The following is a 21,212-nucleotide window of genomic DNA, read 5'->3' as shown; positions in this document are numbered from 1 at the left end:
AGAGAGAGAGAGAGAAAGACAGAGAGAGAGAGAGAGAAAAAAGACAAAGAGCAGAGAGATAGAGAGAGAGAGAGAGAGAGAGGTTAATAACTATATACATGTGTGGGACTAATTTTTAGTTTTTTTTTTTTGTTCATGTTTATTTTGATGTCCTTCATAACAATCTTACAAATATGGTCCCAAATGGTACATTCCCAGACTAAGAAATTTAGGTTTTGGTTTTTTTTATTAGTGATTTGTATAATTGCCGATTCCAGTAAATTTTTCTTGAAACATAATCATTAGATCTAAGCAATTACCGAGGCATCACCCCAATTAATACGAAGATTTTTCACTCAGATGGATACAGTGCATTTGAAGTCTGGGCTGTTCTAACTGAATACATATGCTGCTTAAACCCGAACACATAAATTCTTACTAGACTGACCACGTAAAAAACGATGGGCAATCCCTTACAAGGAATTTTGTAAATGATGTTGTTATTTGTTACGGGACTATTCTTAATTAGCATATCTTTTTTTTAATGGTATTGTTATAAGAGAACACTACATTAACATTAAATGATTTAAATATTGATTTTATGGTTTCAAATCCACGAAAATAAGGTAAAGGCTAAGTCAATTTTTAGGGATTTTTCTTTTCATTATAGCAACATTATAAAACTTTTATGAGCTTTTTGATAACATAAATCATTAAATGAGGTGGGTAGCAGAGATCGTTTCCTATCTTTTTTTATGTATTCTATTTCTTGTTCCAGTATTGTGGACTCGTGATACGCAAAGCGCGTAGGAACATAGAAGAAAAAAATGAAATTTTAATATTAAATGGTGGCCGAAATAAAAAATGTACATATGTTAATTTATTTTGTGGGTTTTCTATAAATACTGAATTTGCATTGGAAAGATTCCTCTATGTATTAATACTCTAGGAAGGGATGACATTGTTTATTTTTTCAATTTCAACAGTGAATTTTATGGATGGCACTTAAATTATTCAATTTAGACAGTAAATCATTATACATCGATACCACTAGGGTAAGACTACTAAGTATCATCGACATATCGGTAACCATTTTAAGGGGATAAGTGTGATATTCGGGAGGTGTTGTCTCTGCAAAAAAAGTTCCATATAAGTTTTTTGAAAGGAAAGGTGATAAGGGTTACCCATGGCCCATACCAAATATTTTGTTTTTTGGTAATATTTCTCCATTAAAACAAAAATAATCGCAATCACAAATACATCACTTAATTAAGGAATTATTGACTAACGGACATAGGCAATTCATGCAGTACAAGCTCATTACTTAAATATTCTAGCACAGAGTCAATAGGGACTTTTTTGTACACAAAGAACATACATCAAACTGACAAAATATCGCTAGTGGTTTAAGTACAATGTTTATTTAACTTTCTCTACAAGATCAAGAGAATTCCGGATGTGTGAATTAGATACAGTTCCTAGTAGCGGGGGATAACAGTTTAGTAAGATATCTTTAGATAGTTTATAAGCAATTGACCCTACAGTACTAATAATTGGGCGCATAGGTTTTGTTTTCCTTTATGAGTTTTTTTTGACTAGGGCCATATAAATAAGGTAATGAGGACACTTTGACATTAACTGACACAAAAGTTCTTTTTTTTATCTTAAGAATTTTGTTTGAAATTGATATTAAAGTTTTTTATTACTTGGTCCAAAACGGATTTTTTGTTTCAAGTTTTTTGTAAGTTATTTCTCCTCAAGTAAAGTATGCATGCGTGATTGTAGTCGTTTTGTCAAGAACCACTAAACTATTGGATTTTATCAGCCTGGTAATTTTGTGTAAGCTATTATCATTCTTCATTCTTTTAAACTTTTCTGTAGCGAGCGGGGAAGTTATCTTCATGGTAGGCATGCGTAGCACTATATTCATGCCTTTGATAATGTCTAAATGATTTTGTGGTATATCAACCGTATTTTTTTCAAACTTATATAAAGATGTCGCTATTGATAAAGCTGAGGGTTGTTACAAATGAAGAAAAGACAGCCCAAAGCCTAATGCGCGCACTGCATTATCACTTATTTGTTTGCTCGATAAATTCACCACACAATCACTTCTAGCATTTTTTTTTTGGTCCAAATCACTGGCGTTGATAAGGTTGTTTAATTTTCTTTCCAATTAGAAAATTGGAAAGAAAATTAACAACCTTAATCACGCCAGTGATTGGACCAAAAATGCTAGAAGTGATTGTGTGGTGAATTTATCGAGCAAACAAATAAGTGATTAAATGCAGTGCGCGCATAGGCTTTTGGGCTGTCCTTTCTTCATTTGTACGCAAACCCTCAGCTTTATCAATAGCGACTCCTTTATATAAGTTTGAAAAATAACGGTGATCTCCACAAAATCATTTAGACATTATCAAAGGCATGACATATATTGCTACGCATGCCTACCATGAAGATAACTTTCCCCGCTCGCTACAGGAAAAGTTTAAAATAATTGAAGAATGATATAGCTTACACATTACCAAGGCTGATAAATCCAAATAGTTTTTAGTGTTCTTTGACAAAACTGACTACATATCACGCATGCATACTTTACTTGAGGATGAAATAACTTACAAAAACTTGCAAAAAAAATCCGTTGGACCAAGTAAATAAAAAACTTTAATATCAATTTCAAACAAATTCTTAAAGATAAAAAAAAAGAAACTTTTTGTGTCAGTTAACTGTAAAAGTCCCTCTATTACCTTATTTATAGGCCTAGTCAAACTCATAAGGAAGGAAAACAACCTATTGCGCCCAATTATTAAGTACTGTAGGGTCAATTGCTTATAAACTATCTAAATATCTTACTAAACTGTTTATCCCCGCTACTAGGAACTGTATCTAATTCACACATCCGGAATTCTCTTGATCTTGTAGAGAAATTAAATAACATTGTACTAAACCCTAGCGATATTTTTGTCAGTTTTGATGTATGTTTCTTTGTTTACCAAAAGTCCCTATTGACTCTGTCTAGAATATTTAAGTAATGAGCTTGTACTGCATGAATTGCCTATGTCCGTTAGTCACATAATTTCCTTAATTAAGTTATGTATTTGTGATTGCAGATTTATTTTTAATGGAGAATATTACCACAAATATTTGGTATGGCCATGGGTTACCCTTTATCACTCTCCTTTCAAACTTATATTATGGAATTTTTTGAGAGACAACACCTCCCCCTAATATCACACTTATCCCCTTAAAATGGTACCGATATGTCGATGATATCTTAGTAGTCTTACCTAGTGGTATCGATGTAAATGATTTACTGTCTAAATTGAATAATTTAGTGCCATCCATAAAATTCACTTGTTGAAATTGAAAATAACAATGTCATCCCTTTCCTAGATGTATTAATACATAGAGAATCTTTCCCAATGGCAAATTCCAGTATTTATAGAAAACCCACAAATAATTTAACATAGTACATTTTTATTCTGGCCACCATCTTAATATTAAAATTTCAATTTTTTCTTCTATGTTCCTACGCGCTTTGCGTATCACGAGTCACAATACCTGGAACAAGAAATAGAATACATAAAAAAGATAGGAAACGATCTCTGCTACCCACCTCATTTCATTGATTTTGTATCAAAAAGCTCATAAAAAGTTTTATAATGTTTTTTGCTATTAATTGAAAAAGAATCCCTAAAAATGTACTTAGCTTACCTTATTTCGTGGATTTGAAACCATAAAATCATATTTAAATCATTTTAATTTAATGTAGTGTTCTCTTTTATAACAATACCATTAAAGATATGCTAATTAGAATAGTCCCGTAACAAATAACAACATCATTTACAAAATTCCTTGTAAGGATTGCCCATCGTTTTACGTTTTGGTCAGTCTAGTAGAATTTATGTGTTCGGGTTAAGCAGCATATGTATTCAGTTAGAACAGCCCAGACTTCAAATGCACTGTTTATCCATCTGAGTTGAAAAATCTCATTGTATTAATTGGGTGATGCCTCGGTAATTGCTAGATCTAATGATTATGTTTCAGAAATTTACTGGAATCGGCAATTATACAAATCACTAATAAAAACAACCTAAATCTTAGTCTGGAATGTACCTTTGGACCCATATATTTGTAAGATGTTTATGAAGGACCTCAAATAATGAACAACTAATAAATTAGTCCCCACATGTATATAGTTATTAATTCTCTCTCTCTCTCTCTCTCTCTCTCTCTCCGCTCTCTCTCTCTCTCTGTCCTTTTTTCTCTCTCTCTCTCTCTGTCTTTCTCTCTCTCTCTCTCTCTCTCTCTCTCTCTCTCTCTCTCTCTCTCTCTCCTCCTCTCTGGTTCGATATTTTCTCTCCTCTTTCTCTTGTTCGATATATATTATATATTTTATAATTTTCTTTCGTCTTTTCATTAATAATAATTTTTTGTTGGGAAAGTTTGTGTAAAAATTCAATGATATTAAATTGTAATATGCTCCCGTGTTGTTTTTCAAATGTAACTGTTTTTTCTGGAAGAATCACTTGTTACCGCGGGTATCCTTCAAGGTGTGGCTAGCCTATGACTCCTCCTCCTCTCTGTAGAGTGAAAATCGCCCTTATGGGCTAATTTGGTAGTGTCAGTTTTGTATAATTAAGCCTTCTTTTGACTATGGTGTTCTTGTAAAATCAGTATGCCTCATAAGGGTCCGATAGGACCGAAGTACTCGCCAACTCGTTTTTTCATTTTTTTCCTTCGTGGCAAAAAAACCTTTATTTATATATATATGGATATATCTACATATATATGATTTAGAGGGTATTTGGTGAGAGCTGCTAAAAATTGTTTGAGTTAAGTGTTTGGTGGGCTTAAGACAAGGGTGTGTTCTGGTTCCATGACTTCAGTACAAATAGTGCTTGCGTTTAGATTTTTGTTTGTTTGTGTAAAGTTAGTTTTCATGGCGGGGTACTGATTTTTCTATCATTTGAAATTTGAATAGTTGCAAAGTATCGTAAAAAGAATCCTTACATGAAAAATATAAGGTAATAATTGATAAAAATCTCTATGCTCTTAAGTATATTTCCAAAAAAGGCTAAAGGATAGAAAAAACATTGACTTTCCTTTGGTGTATAAGGCATTGTTATATACTGTATATTCTATGCAAAAATTTAGTGATTATTGAGAACTTTAGAAGTATTATTCTCTGGTTTATGTAACCAGTCAGTGTAAAGATAGTTTCCTTGATGGGGCACTGCTGTTAAAGTGTCGTTTTGGTGCATAATAATTGAACGTTGAAGTAATATGTTCAGGAAAGCAAAGTAAGAAAAATAAACCGTCAAAATAACGACGCGAACATAGCCTTAAGCAAACTTTTCCACATTTTGCTGTAAAAAAATTCCAAAATTGAAGTTATGGAGAAATGCACTTTTTACGCTCAGAAAAAATATGGTAAATCTGCTTTTCGAAGGTGTAAATAAATCATTGCTACTTATTTCATGCAAAATATATGCATGTTCCAATCATTTTTATACGTTAGGGTTAAATAGCCGAATATATTACGTGTCGGTGTTAGTAGGAAGGAGAGGAAAACCCAGAATATGTGGAATGGAAGAGGTACTGGTATGAAGGGGCTTTAAAATCAGGAAAGTGATCGAAGTGTACGGCTCACATGTGTAGGGGTTACTATGTTCTGCTGACATGCACTTATCTGTAGGTACGTGAAACATCAAATGTGGATTTTTACTTTTACACACGGGTCCATACTTGATTTTGGCAGGGATTATTTCATTTTTTTCATTGGGATCGTGCCTGTTAGGGGAAACAGTTTATTGTTGGTAATCGGTTGTATGTTTTTTACTAATAGAAAAATACTGCTCTCTCTCTCTCTCTCTCTCTCTCTCTCCTCTCTCTCTCTCTCTCTCTCGTAGTAGCCATCTTGCTTGGTGAGACGTACCCGCGTGAAGTCAGATTAATCAACAGATATCACAAGTTTAACATACGACTAGAATTTGAGAAATATCTAGAAGTGTTCGTGAACTATCGGTGATAAGATTAGTGTGAAAATAGTAGGATAAAGCGTCTTCTAAGTTAGTTTAACAAGTGTAATACTGAAATCAGAACAAGATGGCAGTAAGTTCCAACTGCGGGAAGAGGTGGCGTAATTTAGCTTGCTTGGCGGATTCGCAATACGATGAGGTAGCAGGAAGGGAACTGGCATTTCTCATCTATGAAATCAGCAACAGTCCTAACCAAAAAGATACAAAAGCATTCATAGATATATTAGAAGGATATAATCCTTCAAACTGGAACAAATCTAATGAAAACATCTTGAAAATAATTGAAGAAGTTCCAAATAAAATCCAAGTGGTCAAGAGACTCGTAAAGAAAATATACATAAACCAACATATTCCGACAAAGAAAATGAATAAGGTGAATCTTGTGAATATCCTAATTGATGCATTAGGAAAAAGAATGCCAAAAGCATGCAAACTGTGTAAGGTTTGGTATAGCATAGTCAATCCACAAAACCTAATCAGAAAATGTGCACTGCATGCAACATTCCGACCCATCCACAGTGTGCTGAGGTAATGCAAGATTTGAGAAAAGATACAAGAATTTTTTTGTTCAACATGTCTATCATGGATAGACAATGTTATTAAATCAAGATTGAATGTACAAATAGTTGAGGATAAGAAGAGAAAAAGAAGAAGAAGAAGAAGAAAAGAAGAAGAGGAAAACGGAAGAGAAGTAAACAAAAATGAAATGACAGAAAAAAAATAAGGAAAACAAAGAACAAGATAAAAGTAAGCATGCAGAGATACTCATTGATACTACATATGAGGCAATAAAGCAAGCATACCTGACGAAGAAATAAATTACGATATGACAACAGAAAACAAAGCAAATCCCGAAGAGGCTCTACCCAGATCTACACAATGACGGGAAAGAGGAAAAAATAGACAAGAAGACAAAATCTGCAACCTTTTGAAAAGAGGGAATTGCAGATTTGGAGAAAGATGTTACTACAAACATCCTAAGGTATGTCAAAACTATGAAATATATGGTAAATGTGCATACTTAGATGGCTATGGGGATGATTGCAGAGATCTGCATCCAAAAATATGTAAAAACCTAAAAGAAGTAAAAGGATGTAAGTTCGACAAAAAATGCAAATATATGCACCCTGTAGCCATGAATCATAATCAAATAAATAACCAACCAAGTAATAAAATCCAAAATAAGAAAGAAACAAACAAATAAAGAGAGAAATCAAGAATATCAGGTAAAAGAGAAAAGCAAACCACCAATGGATATGCAGAGTGTCAGCAAAAAATTTCAAAGCATCAGCTCCGAAATTCTACTCAAGAGATAATAACTGTATTTATTATGCAAGAGGATATTGCAGAAACGGAGAAAATTGCAGATTCAGACACAAAATGAATAATTATGATGAAGGAAGATCAAATATTATGGAAAAGTTCGATTTTTTAATGTCAGAATTTCTGGAAATGAAAAAAAGAACAACATACCAGAACAGGAAAGAGACATGGGAAAATCCTTATTACTACCAATATTAAATGAAGGAGAAAACACGCAAACCATCATAGTGATGAATGCGCAGGGTTTAGTTACGAGTAACTCAAAAAGAAAAATAGAGTACTTAGAAGAACTAACCCAAAATGAAAAGAAAATAGATATAATGAATATAAGTGAAACCTGGTATTCCCAAGAGACTGGGAATGATGATCAAATAAAAGGGTTCCAAACTTATAGATCAGATAGAAAAAATAGGAATCAAGGGGGAACCGCAATATATGGGAAAGACAAAAAACAAGGAAAAATATATGAGAAATATAGTAACTCAGAATGTGAACTAATAGCGGTAGAATTTAAATCTGAAAATTGATGAAACATAGTAATATATAGACCTCCTAATACTAAAGAGTTTGACTTAATAATTGAAAAATTGGATGATATATGTAGAAATCACAAGGACCGGACTATTCTCCTATCTGGTGACTTCAACTTTCCTTTCGTAGAATGGAAAGAACGAATAGGAGACTGTGGTTGTACTTATACATATAAAAAAGAGAGTAATAGTAGTGCAGAAGATAAGAGGCAATTTGAAAAGCTATTAGATATGCTACTAGAATACAACATTCAACAAATAAATCACCTGCCAACAAGAAAGGAAAATACTTTAGACCTAGTATTTGTGAACGAGATGAATTATGTTAAAGAAATAATAGTTTATAATGCGAGTATTTCAGATCATAATGTCATAGAATTAACAGTTCATTCCAAAGCAAGTGAAAATAGAGATAAGCAAGAAATGAAAAAGTGGGAAGGATATGGAAAATACAACTTCTACAGTAAAAATATAAAATGGTCAGAAATTAATGAAGAATTAAACAAAGATTGGGATAACATTTTCGTAAGTGATGACATAAGGGTAAATACGGAGATATTATATAAAATATTGGAGAAAATAGTGGATAAATATATACCGAAGAAGAAAAGTAAAACATCATTCATGCATACCAAGAGACAGAAGGATCTTGTTCCAGAAAATCAGAAAGTGGAAAAAAGGTCTTGCAAAAGAAAAAAATGCATGGAAAGTTATAGAACTAAAAAGTAAGATAGAAAATGCAGAACAAAAGATTATACAATCAAAAGAAAATGAAAAACGGGACTTGGAAGAAAAAACCCTATTAAATATCAAGCAAAACCCCAAACTATTATACTCATATGCGAAGAAGATGAATAAAAGAAGAATAGAAATAGGCCCTCTGAGAATTGAAGGGAGATTAACGAATGAAAAAAAGGAAATTTGCAACATACTGGCAGAAAACGATATAAGAGAGAATTCACCCCTAGAATAGATAATGAAGATAATGATATAGAAGTAAGGGACGAAAATAGTGAATATTTAGCTGACATAGAAATTAATGAAGCTGATATTGTGCAGGCAATTAATGAAATTAAAAATGGAGCTGCTGCAGGGCCGGATGGAGTCCCTGCTATTTTGTTAAAGAAAGTAGTTCATTCTATCGCAAAGCCACTTGCAATATTATTAAGACAAAGTGTAGATACAGGCAAGATTTATGATGAGCACAAATTAGCATATATCACCCCTACTTTCAAAAGTGGATCAAGACTAGAGGCAAGTAACTATAGGCCTGTGAGTCTAACATCACATATTATGAAAGTGTATGAAAGGGTAATGAAGAAAAATATTATGAAACATTTAATAAAAAATAATTTGTTTAATATAGGACAACACGGTTTCGTACCCGGAAAAAGTACACAAACCCAACTGTTAGTCCACCGTGAGAACATATTCAAAAATATGAAAAGCGGAAATGAAACAGATGTGGTTTATCTAGACTTTGCAAAAGCTTTTGACAAAGTAGACCATAATATATTAGCAAAGAAAATTAGAAAACACAATATCGTAGATAAAGTAGGAAGATGGTTAAAAGAATTTTTACACAACAGAAAACAGATAGTTATTGCAAACGATGAGAAATCGGATGAAACCAAGGTAATATCCGGTGTGCCACAAGGTACGGTGCTAGCTGCAATATTGTTTGTTATTATGATTGAAGACATAGACAGTAATGTTAAGGATTCGGTAGTGAGTAGTTTCGCTGATGACACAAGAATAAGTAGAGAAATTACTTGTGATGAAGATAGGAACGCTCTACAAAGAGACCTTAACAAAGTATATGATTGGGCAGAGGTAAATAGGATGGTATTTAACTCTGATAAATTTGAATCAATAAATTATGGAGACAGAGAAGGAAAGCTATATGCATATAGGGGACCTAATAATGAGACAATCACAAATAAGGAAGCAGTTAAAGACCTTGGTGTGATGATGAATAGGAACATGTTATGCAATGATCAAATAGCCATTCTGTTGGCAAAATGTAAAGCAAAAATGGGAATGTTGTTACGGCACTTCAAAACAAGAAAAGCTGAACACATGATTATGCTTTATAAAACATATGTTCGTAGTCCACTTGAATATTGCAATATGATATGGTACCCACACTATCAAAAGGATATTGCACAAATAGAGAGTGTACAAAGGTCCTTTACAGCTAGAATAGAAGAAGTTAAGGACCTAGACTACTGGGAAAAACTACAATCCTTAAAATTATATAGTCTAGAAAGGAGAAGAGAACGCTACATGATAATTCAGGCATGGAAACAGATAGAAGGAATAACAGAAAATATCATGGAACTAAAAATATCAGAAAGAGCAAGCAGAGGTAGATTAATAGTGCCCAAAACTATACCAGGAAAAATAAGGAAAGCACACAGAACATTAATCCACTACGCACCAGCATCGATAATGCAGCGTCTATTCAATGCGTTGCCAGCTCATCTGAGGAATATATCAGGAGTGAGCGTAGATGTGTTTAAGAATAAGCTCGACAAATATCTAAACTGCATCCCAGACCATCCAAGATTGGAAGATGCAAAATATACCGGAAGATGTACTAGCAACTCTCTGGTAGACATTAGAGGCGCCTCACACTGAGGGACCTGGGGCAACCCGAACGAACTGTAAGGTCTGTAAGGTAAGGTCTCGCTTGTGCGCGCACTATGTGTTTGTTATTCATTCATTAAAAATTATACATTTCCCTTAGTAGGGAATGGCCCTTGGAGAAAAACAGCACCGTTCACTATCGCATACATTCCTTGACTGCTGCAAGTTCCATCAAATCTCATACAGAACGTCACTCGCGTTTTTTTTTTTTTTTTTTTTTTGTTTTAGAATTGCATTTTTACTGAAGTTTTTTTTTTTGTGTTGTAAAATAAGACAGTTTTATTAGCTATAAACTTGTCTTTGAACACTGCCTCTGCTCTAAAAATGATAATCTTGAGTTGTTAATGTCTAATTGTTTAATATGGCTAGTCAATTAAGAAATCTGATATAAAACAGTAAGTCGTGTTTATAACGATAAGGTATGGTGTTATGTCTAGACGCAAGTTTTCTTGATTTTGTTGAAACTAAAAAGTGTGCTATTTTGAAATGTTTAAGTCCTTTTTTTCATCACAGAAAGGGAATTATCGATAATAAAATTCAGTCGCTATTTGTGCAGTGCTATAGAAAGTAAGCATGCACAACTGATAGTTTATTCATTTATTTTTTTGGTTGATGACAAAGGGTCTCAAGCAGTTTTCAGCTTTTGAATTTTAAAATAATAAATAAATAGATTTTTTTTTTTTAAAGAAAGATTTCTCTAAAAACGTTAAAATGAACTTTGAAAAAAATATCCTTGACATAATTTGTCTCGGCTTAATAGAGGTTTTCTTTAGATATGCCTCTAGTTTCCATTTTCTTTGAAATTTGAGAATGACTCGTTTTCTTTGAATGTCGATTGTTAACTATTGTATTTTGTCTTGCAGATAAATACGAGACCTTGAGGGTAGCAGCCCACGAGCGTCTTGGAGAGGTCTTGAGAATTCTGAGATCCATTCTGGAAAAATACAGCCCAATTCAGCACAATGAACTTTTGGCTGCCGCATCCCACCTTATTTCCCACGTCAACGGTAAGTACTAACATTTGAGTTTGTATTAGTTGTTAGAGAAATTTAAAATTTGACGTCTTTTAATTTCTGACCATGAATTTGTTATAGACTATGGCTAATTTACATTATATACATGGATTAGTGTTTGATTAATTCCGTTAGGCGAGCTCATCTCTAATCATCATGTTAGGGCCGTCATTTGGTTCATCAGCGGGCTCGGTTTTCTTTAATGAAATGGTCTTCGTCATTAATGTTGTTTTTGAATTAAATGCGTCCTTCATTACCTCAAGAATATCTCGTAATTTTCACACAACACTCATTCTTGTCAGCATGGTACTCGAGGTTTTATCTGACTGAGTGTTTATCACCTTTTAGATAGCCAGAGCGTACCTATAGTGTTGGTCATGTGCCTCTTCAGTCACCCCTGTTTTTCATTAGGTTTCAAAGAAAACTGTTAGATATCTTCATGACGTATTCATCTCAGATAAATGTTAGTAAGAGCATTTCAACAATGCCAAAATTTCATGGGTTTGGACTTTCTACTATATGGCTTTGACTTCCCATTTCTTGAAATTATGTTTGTTCCATTTTCTTGAATTAATTTGATAGGTGTCACGTTGGGAAAAGTTAAAACAGGCCAAAATTTGATGAACTTGATTACCATAATATGACCTTGGCTTCACATTTCTTGATTATGCATTTATTTTATTTTTTAACCTCGTGCAGGATGCTTTATATAATTGCATAACCAGATGCGTCTTGGCAAGAAAAATGTAATCATGCCAAACTTTAATGACCTTGACAATTTGTTAGACCAAGATCTCACATTTTTCCAATTTGGAACTGGCCTGTTAAAGTGCTAGCGTCAAGATGTGCTGTTGTGAAGGTATGTGAAGGTATCCTTCAATGTGTTCATGGAAATAAACTATTTTTCATGAATACCGTAAGGAATATGTAAATAGAATTCATAACAGCACATCTTGACATTAGCATTTCAACAACCCAGTTCCAGAGGAACTGTAAACGTAATCAGACTTATGTTTTCCCTTGGAAGACGACATTGACCCTTGGAGAGGCCACATTCCTTATGAGCATAATGTTTTAATCGGATATCTTTATTGAGTAGCCATATTAAACAGTAAGATGGTATCAACTTGAAGTGATAATTTTAAGAGCAAAGACAGTTTTCAAAGACAAGTTCCCAACTAATAAAGCTACCATCTTTTACAACACAAAAATACTTCAATGCAAATACAATTCTAAAAAAAAGCAAGAGTGACGTTCAATGTGAAACTGGATGGAACTTGAAAAAGGGGTTTTATTTTTTGAATGATGAGGATGATAAGACAACAATATGTACTACGAGTACACTGAAAGTGTTTTGCAAGAGGAGATATTGAGAGTTAATGCGAAAAGGAGTCAGATTACGATGGTAAATGGCAGGAAGCAGCAAAAAATAATGTTAATACGAATGGAGAAATATTGGGAAAGTCTAAACTCAGGTGTATGTGAATTTATATAATGGACGATAGTAAGAGATGTGAATCGCACAATAAGTGAAGGAAGGAAGGTAGCAAGGAATGTACAAAAGTTAAAGAAGAGATTCATCTTTATTATTATTATTATTATTATTATTATTATTATTATTATTATTATTATTATTATTATTATTATTATTATTATTATTATTATTATTATTTATTATTAACACTAACAAACAAAACTTCTTTCAGTTTTCTTCTGAAGATTGAAAAAGAAAAAACCCACAAATTTACTTTGTAACTTGTTTACTTCTAAGTATTTACATTTAGTTTTACTACACACTCGAGTACTTTCAGGCCCTATCTGTGGCCCATTTTCAAGAGATGTTCGGGATGTTATTATTATTAACAACTAAACAAAAACTTCTTTCAGTTTTCTTCTGAAGATTGAAAAAGAAACCCACAAATTTACTTTGTAACTTGTTTACTTCTAAGTATTTACATTTAGTTTTACTACACACTCGAGTACTTTCAGGCCCTATCTGTGGCCCATTTTCAAGAGATGTTCGGGATGTTAGCCTGGGTCAAGGCCCAGCAGTCTTCTGGAACTACTACTCGTTGAGCTGTCATTTATGTGATGGCTGTTCTGGTTTCCTTGAGAGTTGCCAATCCCCTCTTGTCGCTCTGATATCCTGAGCTGATGGTCAATGGGATTAATCCTTATTATTATTCAGAAGATGAAATTTATTCATATGGAAAAAGACCACAGAGGGCCATTCACTTGAAATTCAAGCTTCAAAGAATGTATGTTCATTAGGAAGAAGGAAGAGGAGGTAAAGGGAAATACAAAAGGAAGAGATTGATAAATAGATAAAAATGCAAGAAGAATAGTATTACGGTAGTTATGCATTAAATCTTCACCTTGAACTTCTGAAGGCTCTTCCACGGTCCAATGGTGTGAGGAATAAAGGAGGACCTCTGGAACAGAGAAGTTTTCGACAGCGAGACACATTTATTGCATATTGGTGCTGTTGATCTTATCTATGTCTTACACATTGCTAGTTTCCTGTGGTGTGATCCATGTAGCTCTCATAACTCATGGCCGTGACGTCATCGGAGACAAATCGATTCTCCAGTAGATTTGTTTTATGTCCAATTTTATGTCATTAGAAGTTGTGTTACGATAGTCGATCTAACGATTGTAGAAACTAGAATATTTATTATGTAAATGCAATCTGTTTTTTTGTTTTGGTGTACTACTCATTTTTACTTGCGATGAGTATTTAAGGGAATTTTTCTTTTTTATGATTGGTTTCATTTCATGATTTCTATCATGGTTTCATCTTATGATTACTATCATTTGCCAGAATTCTGGGTCCTGGATTCTTAGTTTTTTTTTGTATCATATACTTTTATCATCGTTTTATGTATCATATACTTTTATCTTCATTTGCATTCTTAAGCGTCTGTATCATACGCATTTCATTTTCGTGAACGGTAATGAAGTTACCTTTTTATCATGAATCCTACTTTTTTTAATTTTTTAGTATTTCTACATAAAAAAAAACTCAAACGTAATTTATCATCGTTTGGATATGACGTACAACTTTCGAATAGCATATACCTACTGCTAACAGTATGTGTGGTTTCCGTTCTGGTGATTTAGCTGTGGCGTCAGCGCATACGCTTCTGTGATAAGAAATTCCAAATATAGTTACGCGGTTCCAGATTCAAGTTGCAACTTAAGAATTTGCAGAAAATTGCATTTAATTGAGATGTTTTTTATCAGTAAGTAGCCAGCACACACAAATACTCGCCATAATTGTTAACCTTCATCGTGTTTAGTAGTCAGTATATTATGAAAGTTATTTTTTTTTATCATTCTCGGTCACCATCAATTTTATGAAAGTGTGTTCATCGTGTAGTGAATATTTTAACAAAAACTTGTCGTTACTCAGTGTATTTAGGCTACTTGGTACAACAAACTTGCGCTTGGGAGAAGCTTAATGAAACATTTAAGCCTCCCGTGTAATATGACCATTTTCTTTCCGTTTTCGATTACTGACATTGAGAGAGAATTTTGCATATAGGGGTGACTGTTACTAATTCGCAATACAAATCAGTTTGCGTATCATGGATCTTGTATCATCGTCATCCGTTTCTTAGTTTTCTTATTTTTATATCCTTTATGTTATGGATACTTTTACATTTACAACTGCTAGAAATTATGACGAAAGTACAGCATAACCTAACCATATTTTGGATTTATTTAAGTACTTTTTTTTTATGAAAGACTGCATTCCCATCCATTATCATATATAAATATTTATATTTTTGTTTTATTAATTTGTTATATATACATTTTTTTACAAATTGTAATAATTATAGTGGAACTTTAACATAAGGGCAAAACATGAATGCAAATCTTATATTACATTTTGAGATAAAAGTATCTGTTCAGAATGGCTGTAACGGTTTCAAACTCATTCATTATGCATGTCATGATTTTTTCTTGTGTCATCATGATTTTTTAGTGCTGGTTGTCTAACACCAGATAGACCACCAGTATAATACGTACAACCCTCTTTTGTATAGTGTTCCCTAAGCCAACCATGTAATATAGGGTTCATTATGCTACACCAAATAAAATCCAGCATCAGAACACTTCACAGTCAATTTGCACAGATTGCCGTGATGACACTGGATTACTCCCAAAGTTTTTGTACTGGCTTTTTATCTTAGACATGTCTTGCTTAATTTTCCTCGCCAGCTATTTACAAGGATTTAATTTTCCGCGCAGGCTATTTACAAGGATTTAATTTTCCTCGCAGGCTATTTACAAGGATTTAATTTTGCTCGCAGGCTATTTACAGGGATTTAATTTTCCTCGTAGGCTATTTACAAGGATATAATTTTCCTCGCAGGCTATTTACAAGGATTTAATTTTCCTCGCAGGCTATTTACAAGGATTTAATTTTCCACGCAGGCTATTTACAAGGATTTAATTTTCCTCGCAGGCTATTTACAAGGATTTAATTTTGCTCGCAGGCTATTTACAGGGATTTAATTTTCCTCGCAGGCTATTTACAAGGATTTAATTTTCCTCGCAGGCTATTTCAAGGATTTAAATTTTCCGCAGGCTATTTAACAAGGGATTTAATTTTCCTCGAGGCTAATTTACAAGGAGGATTTAATTTTGGCCTCGCAGGCTATTTCAAGGAAATTTTTTAATTTTGCCTTTCGGTCAGGCTATTTACAAGGGATTTAATTTTTTCCTTTTCGGTTAGGCTATTTTACTTTTAAGGATTTATTTTCAACCTTTCGAGGCTAAATTTACAAGGATTTAAATTTTACCTCGCAGGTATTTACAAGCGATTTAAATTTTGGGCCTCGAGGCTATTTTACAAGGGATTAATTTTCCCTCGCAGGCTATTTACAAGGATTTCAATTTTGCTCGCAGGGCTTTATTTACAGGGATTTAATTTTCCTCGTAGGCTATTTACAAGGATTTAATTTTCCACGCAGGCTATTTACAAGGATTTAATTTTCCTCGCAGGCTATTTACAAGGATTTAATTTTGCTCGCTGGCTATTTACAGGGATTTAATTTTCCTCGTAGGCTATTTACAAGGATTTAATTTTCCACACAGGCTATTTACAAGGATTTAATTTTGCTTGCAGGCTATTTACAGGGATTTAATTTTCCTCGTAGGCTATTTACTAGGATTTAATTTTCCTCGTAGGCTATTTACAAGGATTTAATTTTACTCGCAGGGTATTTACAAGGATTTAATTTTGCTCGCCAGGCTATTACAGGGATTAATTTTCCTCGTAGGCTATTACCAAGGATATTAATTTTCCTTCGCAGGCTATTACAAGATTTAATTTTCCTCGCAGGCATTTACAAGGATTTAATTTCCACGAGCTATTACAAGATTTTAATTTTCCTCGCAGGCTATTTTACAAAGGATTTAATTTTGCTGCAGCTATTTACAGGGATTTAATTTTCTCGTGGCTATTTTACAAGGATAAATTTCCTCGCAGGCTATTTTACAAGGATTTAATTTTACCTCGCAGGCTATTTTACAGGGATTTAATTTTCCTCGTAGGCTATTTACAAGGATATAATTTTCCTCGCAGGCTATTTACAAGGATTTAATTTTCCTCGCAGGCTATTTACAAGGATTTAATTTTGCTCGCAGGCTATTTCAAGGGATTTAATTTTGCTCGCAGGCTATTTCAAGGATTTAATTTTGCTCGCAGGCTATTTACAGGGATTTTAAATTTTCCTCGGTAGGCTATTTACAAGGATTTAATTTTTCCCACGCCGGCTATTTAAAAGGATTTAATTTTCCTCGCAGGCTATTTACAAGGATTTAATTTTGCTCGCTGGCTATTTACAGGGATTTAATTTTCCTCGTAGGCTATTTACAAGGATTTAATTTTCCACACAGGCTATTTACAAGGATTTAATTTTGCTTGCAGGCTTTATTTTTAAGATTTAATTTTTCCCCTCGGTAGGCTATTTACTAGGATTTAATTTTCCTCGTAGGCTATTTACAAGGATTTAATTTTACTCGCAGGGTATTTACAAGGATTTAATTTTCCTCGCAGGCTATTTACAGGGATTTAATTTTGCTTGTAGGCTATTTACAGGGATTTAATTTTTCACGCAGGCTATTTACAAGTATTTAATTTTCCTCGGCAGGCTTAATTTTACCAAGGGATTTAATCACGCAGGCTTATTTTACAAGGATTTAATTTTCCCTTTCGCAGGATATTTTACAGGGGAATTTAATTTTTGCTTCGCAGGCTATTTACAAAGGATTTTAATTTTCCACGCAAGGCTATTTACAAGGATTATTTTTCCTCCGCATGGCATTTGCAGGAATTTAATTTTCTTTGCAGGGTGTTTACAAGGATTTGATTATCATCATAGGCTATTTTTACAAGGATATAATTTTCCACGCAGGCTATTTACAAGGATTTAAGATATCTTTGCTTCGAATTTGTCGTATGCTATGTCCATTTTGACAATTACATGCGAAACTATGTTGTTTGATTTTTAACTATCTTTACAATTCTTTGGTTTTATTGATAGGTTGATCAATATACTTTCTTCTAAATCTTTTAGCACCTACTAGACTGTTTTGTGGCTGCTGAGGATGTGATAGGATTACACGTGAAATCCTGCAGTTTTGTTGCTGATAGCGTGATTGTGTGGCTGTTCAGAACTTGCAAAATATATTTAGAAGATGAGGAAAGGTTCTGAAGGAATGGGTGAGAGCCTAAAATTGTTTCTTTATGTAAAGGTATAGGTGATAAAAGATGACAGTCATAATTCTACGGGCACAGTAGTACTTAAGTCTGTGAGGGAAGGTGTATGGAAGGACGTTGACGGAGAGTATGTAGCAGATGACCCTGTGTAGGTTTTGACAAGAAAAAGGATGATTAAAAGGATGTTTATTGCAAGCGCGGACCAAAGAAAAGATTATAATAAGATTGATAAATGGAATGTGGAGGGTGAAGAGAATATATGGTATGGAAATAATATATGGAATGGATGTTCAGTTGTGAGCAGTCAAGTTTTTTCTATGGAAGTGCCGCATATAATGGTGAGAGGGACTTGTTTGGTGCAAAACTTTCATGGCAGTTCAATGTCTTTATGGATGGAGTTATACAAGAAGTCAGAGACATGAAATTACACAAAGGTACAAACGTCTGAGTAAAATAAAGTAATTTGTGAATGATAGGTTGTGAATAGTTGTTACCAGACCGGGTTATAGTGAAGAGAGACTCCAGAAACTTGAAGTTATGAATATTTGCAAGAGGGGGAGGTGTAGACTATATATATATATATATATATATATATATATATATATATATATATATATATATATATATATATATATATATATAATATATATATATATATATATATATAATATATATATATAATAATATATATAATACTATATATATATATATATATATATATATATATAATATATATATATATATATATATATATATATATATATATATATATACACAGTGTGTGTGTGTGTGTTAAAATCCTGCATACCAAATAAAAGTGATAATAATAGACATCGTAAAAGGTGACAATAAGAGACGTCGTAATAAGTCCTTTTATCTCCTTGACCTTTAGTCGTTCTCACCTCGTCTCCATCAGTCCCATTCACTGCTCCATCCTCCTTATTAGAACTTCAATCAGGTAAATGAGTCATCGGGTTTAGTGCCTCTCTCTCTCTCTCTCTCTCTCTCTCTCTCTCTATCCTCTCTCTCTTCTCTCTCTCTCCTCTCTCTCCTCTCTCTCTCTTCCGCAATTGAACAGAGGCTAATCCCTTCATCTCTCTCTCTCATAGAGCTCCCTTTATTCTGGCCCCCATTTAATCCGTCTCTTTAACGCTCGAATGTTCAGAGAATGTTTCCTGTCGCTCTGAATGCGCGTTTTTCACTGGCTGTTGACGGATTATTATTATTATTCATACTACTCACTTTTTCCTTTTAGCGGTCATATTTTTTTCTTGCTCTCATCTTGAGTGTTGTTACTTTCTTTGCGCTTATTTCTTTTCTGCTGCTTATCTTCCTGAACTTATAAAATCAGCATATGCGCCCCTTCTTGCTGTATTCTGTAACCTTGTATTCAGATTTCATATTCTCCATATTTTGTCAGTCATTCTTCTTCGTCTTCCACATTGATATGTCTTTGACCTGTGATCTGGACCGCTATAGATCTGTTTACGTCTGATTGCTACAAGAATGGCTGTGTATTAGGAAGCTCTAAACTTGATCTTCATCCATTTAAACCTTTTCTGCAATACTTTAGCCTTCGATATGGGATCGTCTTTAGTTTTCTGCAAAATAAAACTATTTAGATGACTTTGTCCTTCCGCACTTTTTTTTTGTCCGTCTTCAGATCTTAAAATCTTCTGAGGCTAGAGGGCAGCAAATTTTTGTTGTTGATTTTTTTTTTTTTTTTGATCACCACCCTCCAATCATCAAACATACTAAATTGCAACCCTCTAGCCACGGAAGTTTTTATTTTAATTAAGGTTAACATTCTCCATGATCGTGAGTCTGGCAACTAAACAACACAGGCTGAGAGTTTCATGGGGCGCGGCTGATGCAGCATAATACCAAAACCACCGAAAGATAGATCTGTTTTTGTTGGCCTTGATTATACGCCGTGCAGAAAACTCGATTGCGTCGAATAAACTTCGGCTCATGTTTTACTTGTTTATTATTGCTTTCTCTTGTCTAAAGACAATGATGATCTGCTTAAGTTATCAGGGCGTCTCTCGTTACCGTTTTTGGACCAAATCCCTTTGGAAACAGATATAGCTTTATGACTTTCAACACCCTGCTGATGAGCCGTCTTTGTGTAGGTGTGTGAGTGGACTCATTTTATGGCTGTTCTCTACACTACACTTCAGCTCTATCGTTCATTTAGCAACTACAGATTGTGATGCCAGTTAAGTTGATTTTCTCTGGAACAACCCTTTCAGGGTAAACGGCTTGTTGGTAAAAAAAACAATAAGTTTGACGAGCTGCATATCAATTTGTTAACCTTTTGTATTTAATTCCAGTCTTTGTTTCCTGTTCTCTTCCGTTTCCTTTCTTGTTTCTAAGGATGTTTTTTCTTTTTACTGCTTCGTTTCTCTAATTCCTCAGTGCCTCTCCTCCTTTTCTCTCAACTCGTCCCCTTTCTTTACTCCTTTACTGTTTTTTCCGCTCTCCTGTTGTTCTCCATCTCAATCTGTTTCTTCCAGTTCCTTTTTAGTCTCTCTTCCTATTTTTACTTTTTCCCTCCCCTTTGACTGGGTTCTCTCCTTCGTGGTCTTCTTCCCCCGTTTCCTCCCATTCACATCTCTTCTCTCTTTTAATCCTTCCTTCCGAAAAGATTCTCCCTTGTGATCTCCGTCCTCTCTCTCTCTCTCTCTCTCTCTCTCTCTGATCCCAGAAGCCGTCAACCACACCAGGTTCTTCTGAACATGACAGTTTTACTCACATTGGTACACCACCACCATCTACCCCCCCCCCCCCCCCCCCCCCCCCCCCCCGCCACCATTACTCCTGTGCTAAATTCAGGTCATCCAATGAATTTTTTGTGTTCTATTTTTGGTGCTGCGTTCGGTTTTGTTTTTACTTGGGGTGTTTGTAGACATGAAGAGACATTTAAACAACACACATCTATACATCT

At 34.0% G+C, this 21,212-nt stretch overlaps 1 protein-coding gene across 16 annotated transcripts in view; it reads left to right on the top strand.

The window, feature by feature from the left end:
- LOC135225223 (rho GTPase-activating protein 45-like) overlaps window positions 1-21,212 on the top strand; it is a 617,019-nt gene that overhangs the window by 310,697 nt on the left and 285,110 nt on the right. For all 16 annotated transcript variants that reach the window (XR_010316935.1, XR_010316936.1, XM_064264541.1 and 13 more), the window contains one exon: window positions 11,386-11,529. Coding sequence is in view for 14 of the 16 variants with exons in the window: in XM_064264541.1 (XP_064120611.1) it covers window positions 11,386-11,529 (144 nt within the window). In the remaining 2 variants the exon portion in view is untranslated. The remainder of the gene's footprint in view (window positions 1-11,385; window positions 11,530-21,212) is intronic.

This window comes from Macrobrachium nipponense, chromosome 13, assembly GCF_015104395.2.
Source record: "Macrobrachium nipponense isolate FS-2020 chromosome 13, ASM1510439v2, whole genome shotgun sequence".
NCBI classification, from domain to species: Eukaryota; Metazoa; Arthropoda; class Malacostraca; order Decapoda; family Palaemonidae; genus Macrobrachium; species Macrobrachium nipponense.
This window is presented reverse-complemented; position numbering and strand designations above follow the sequence as displayed.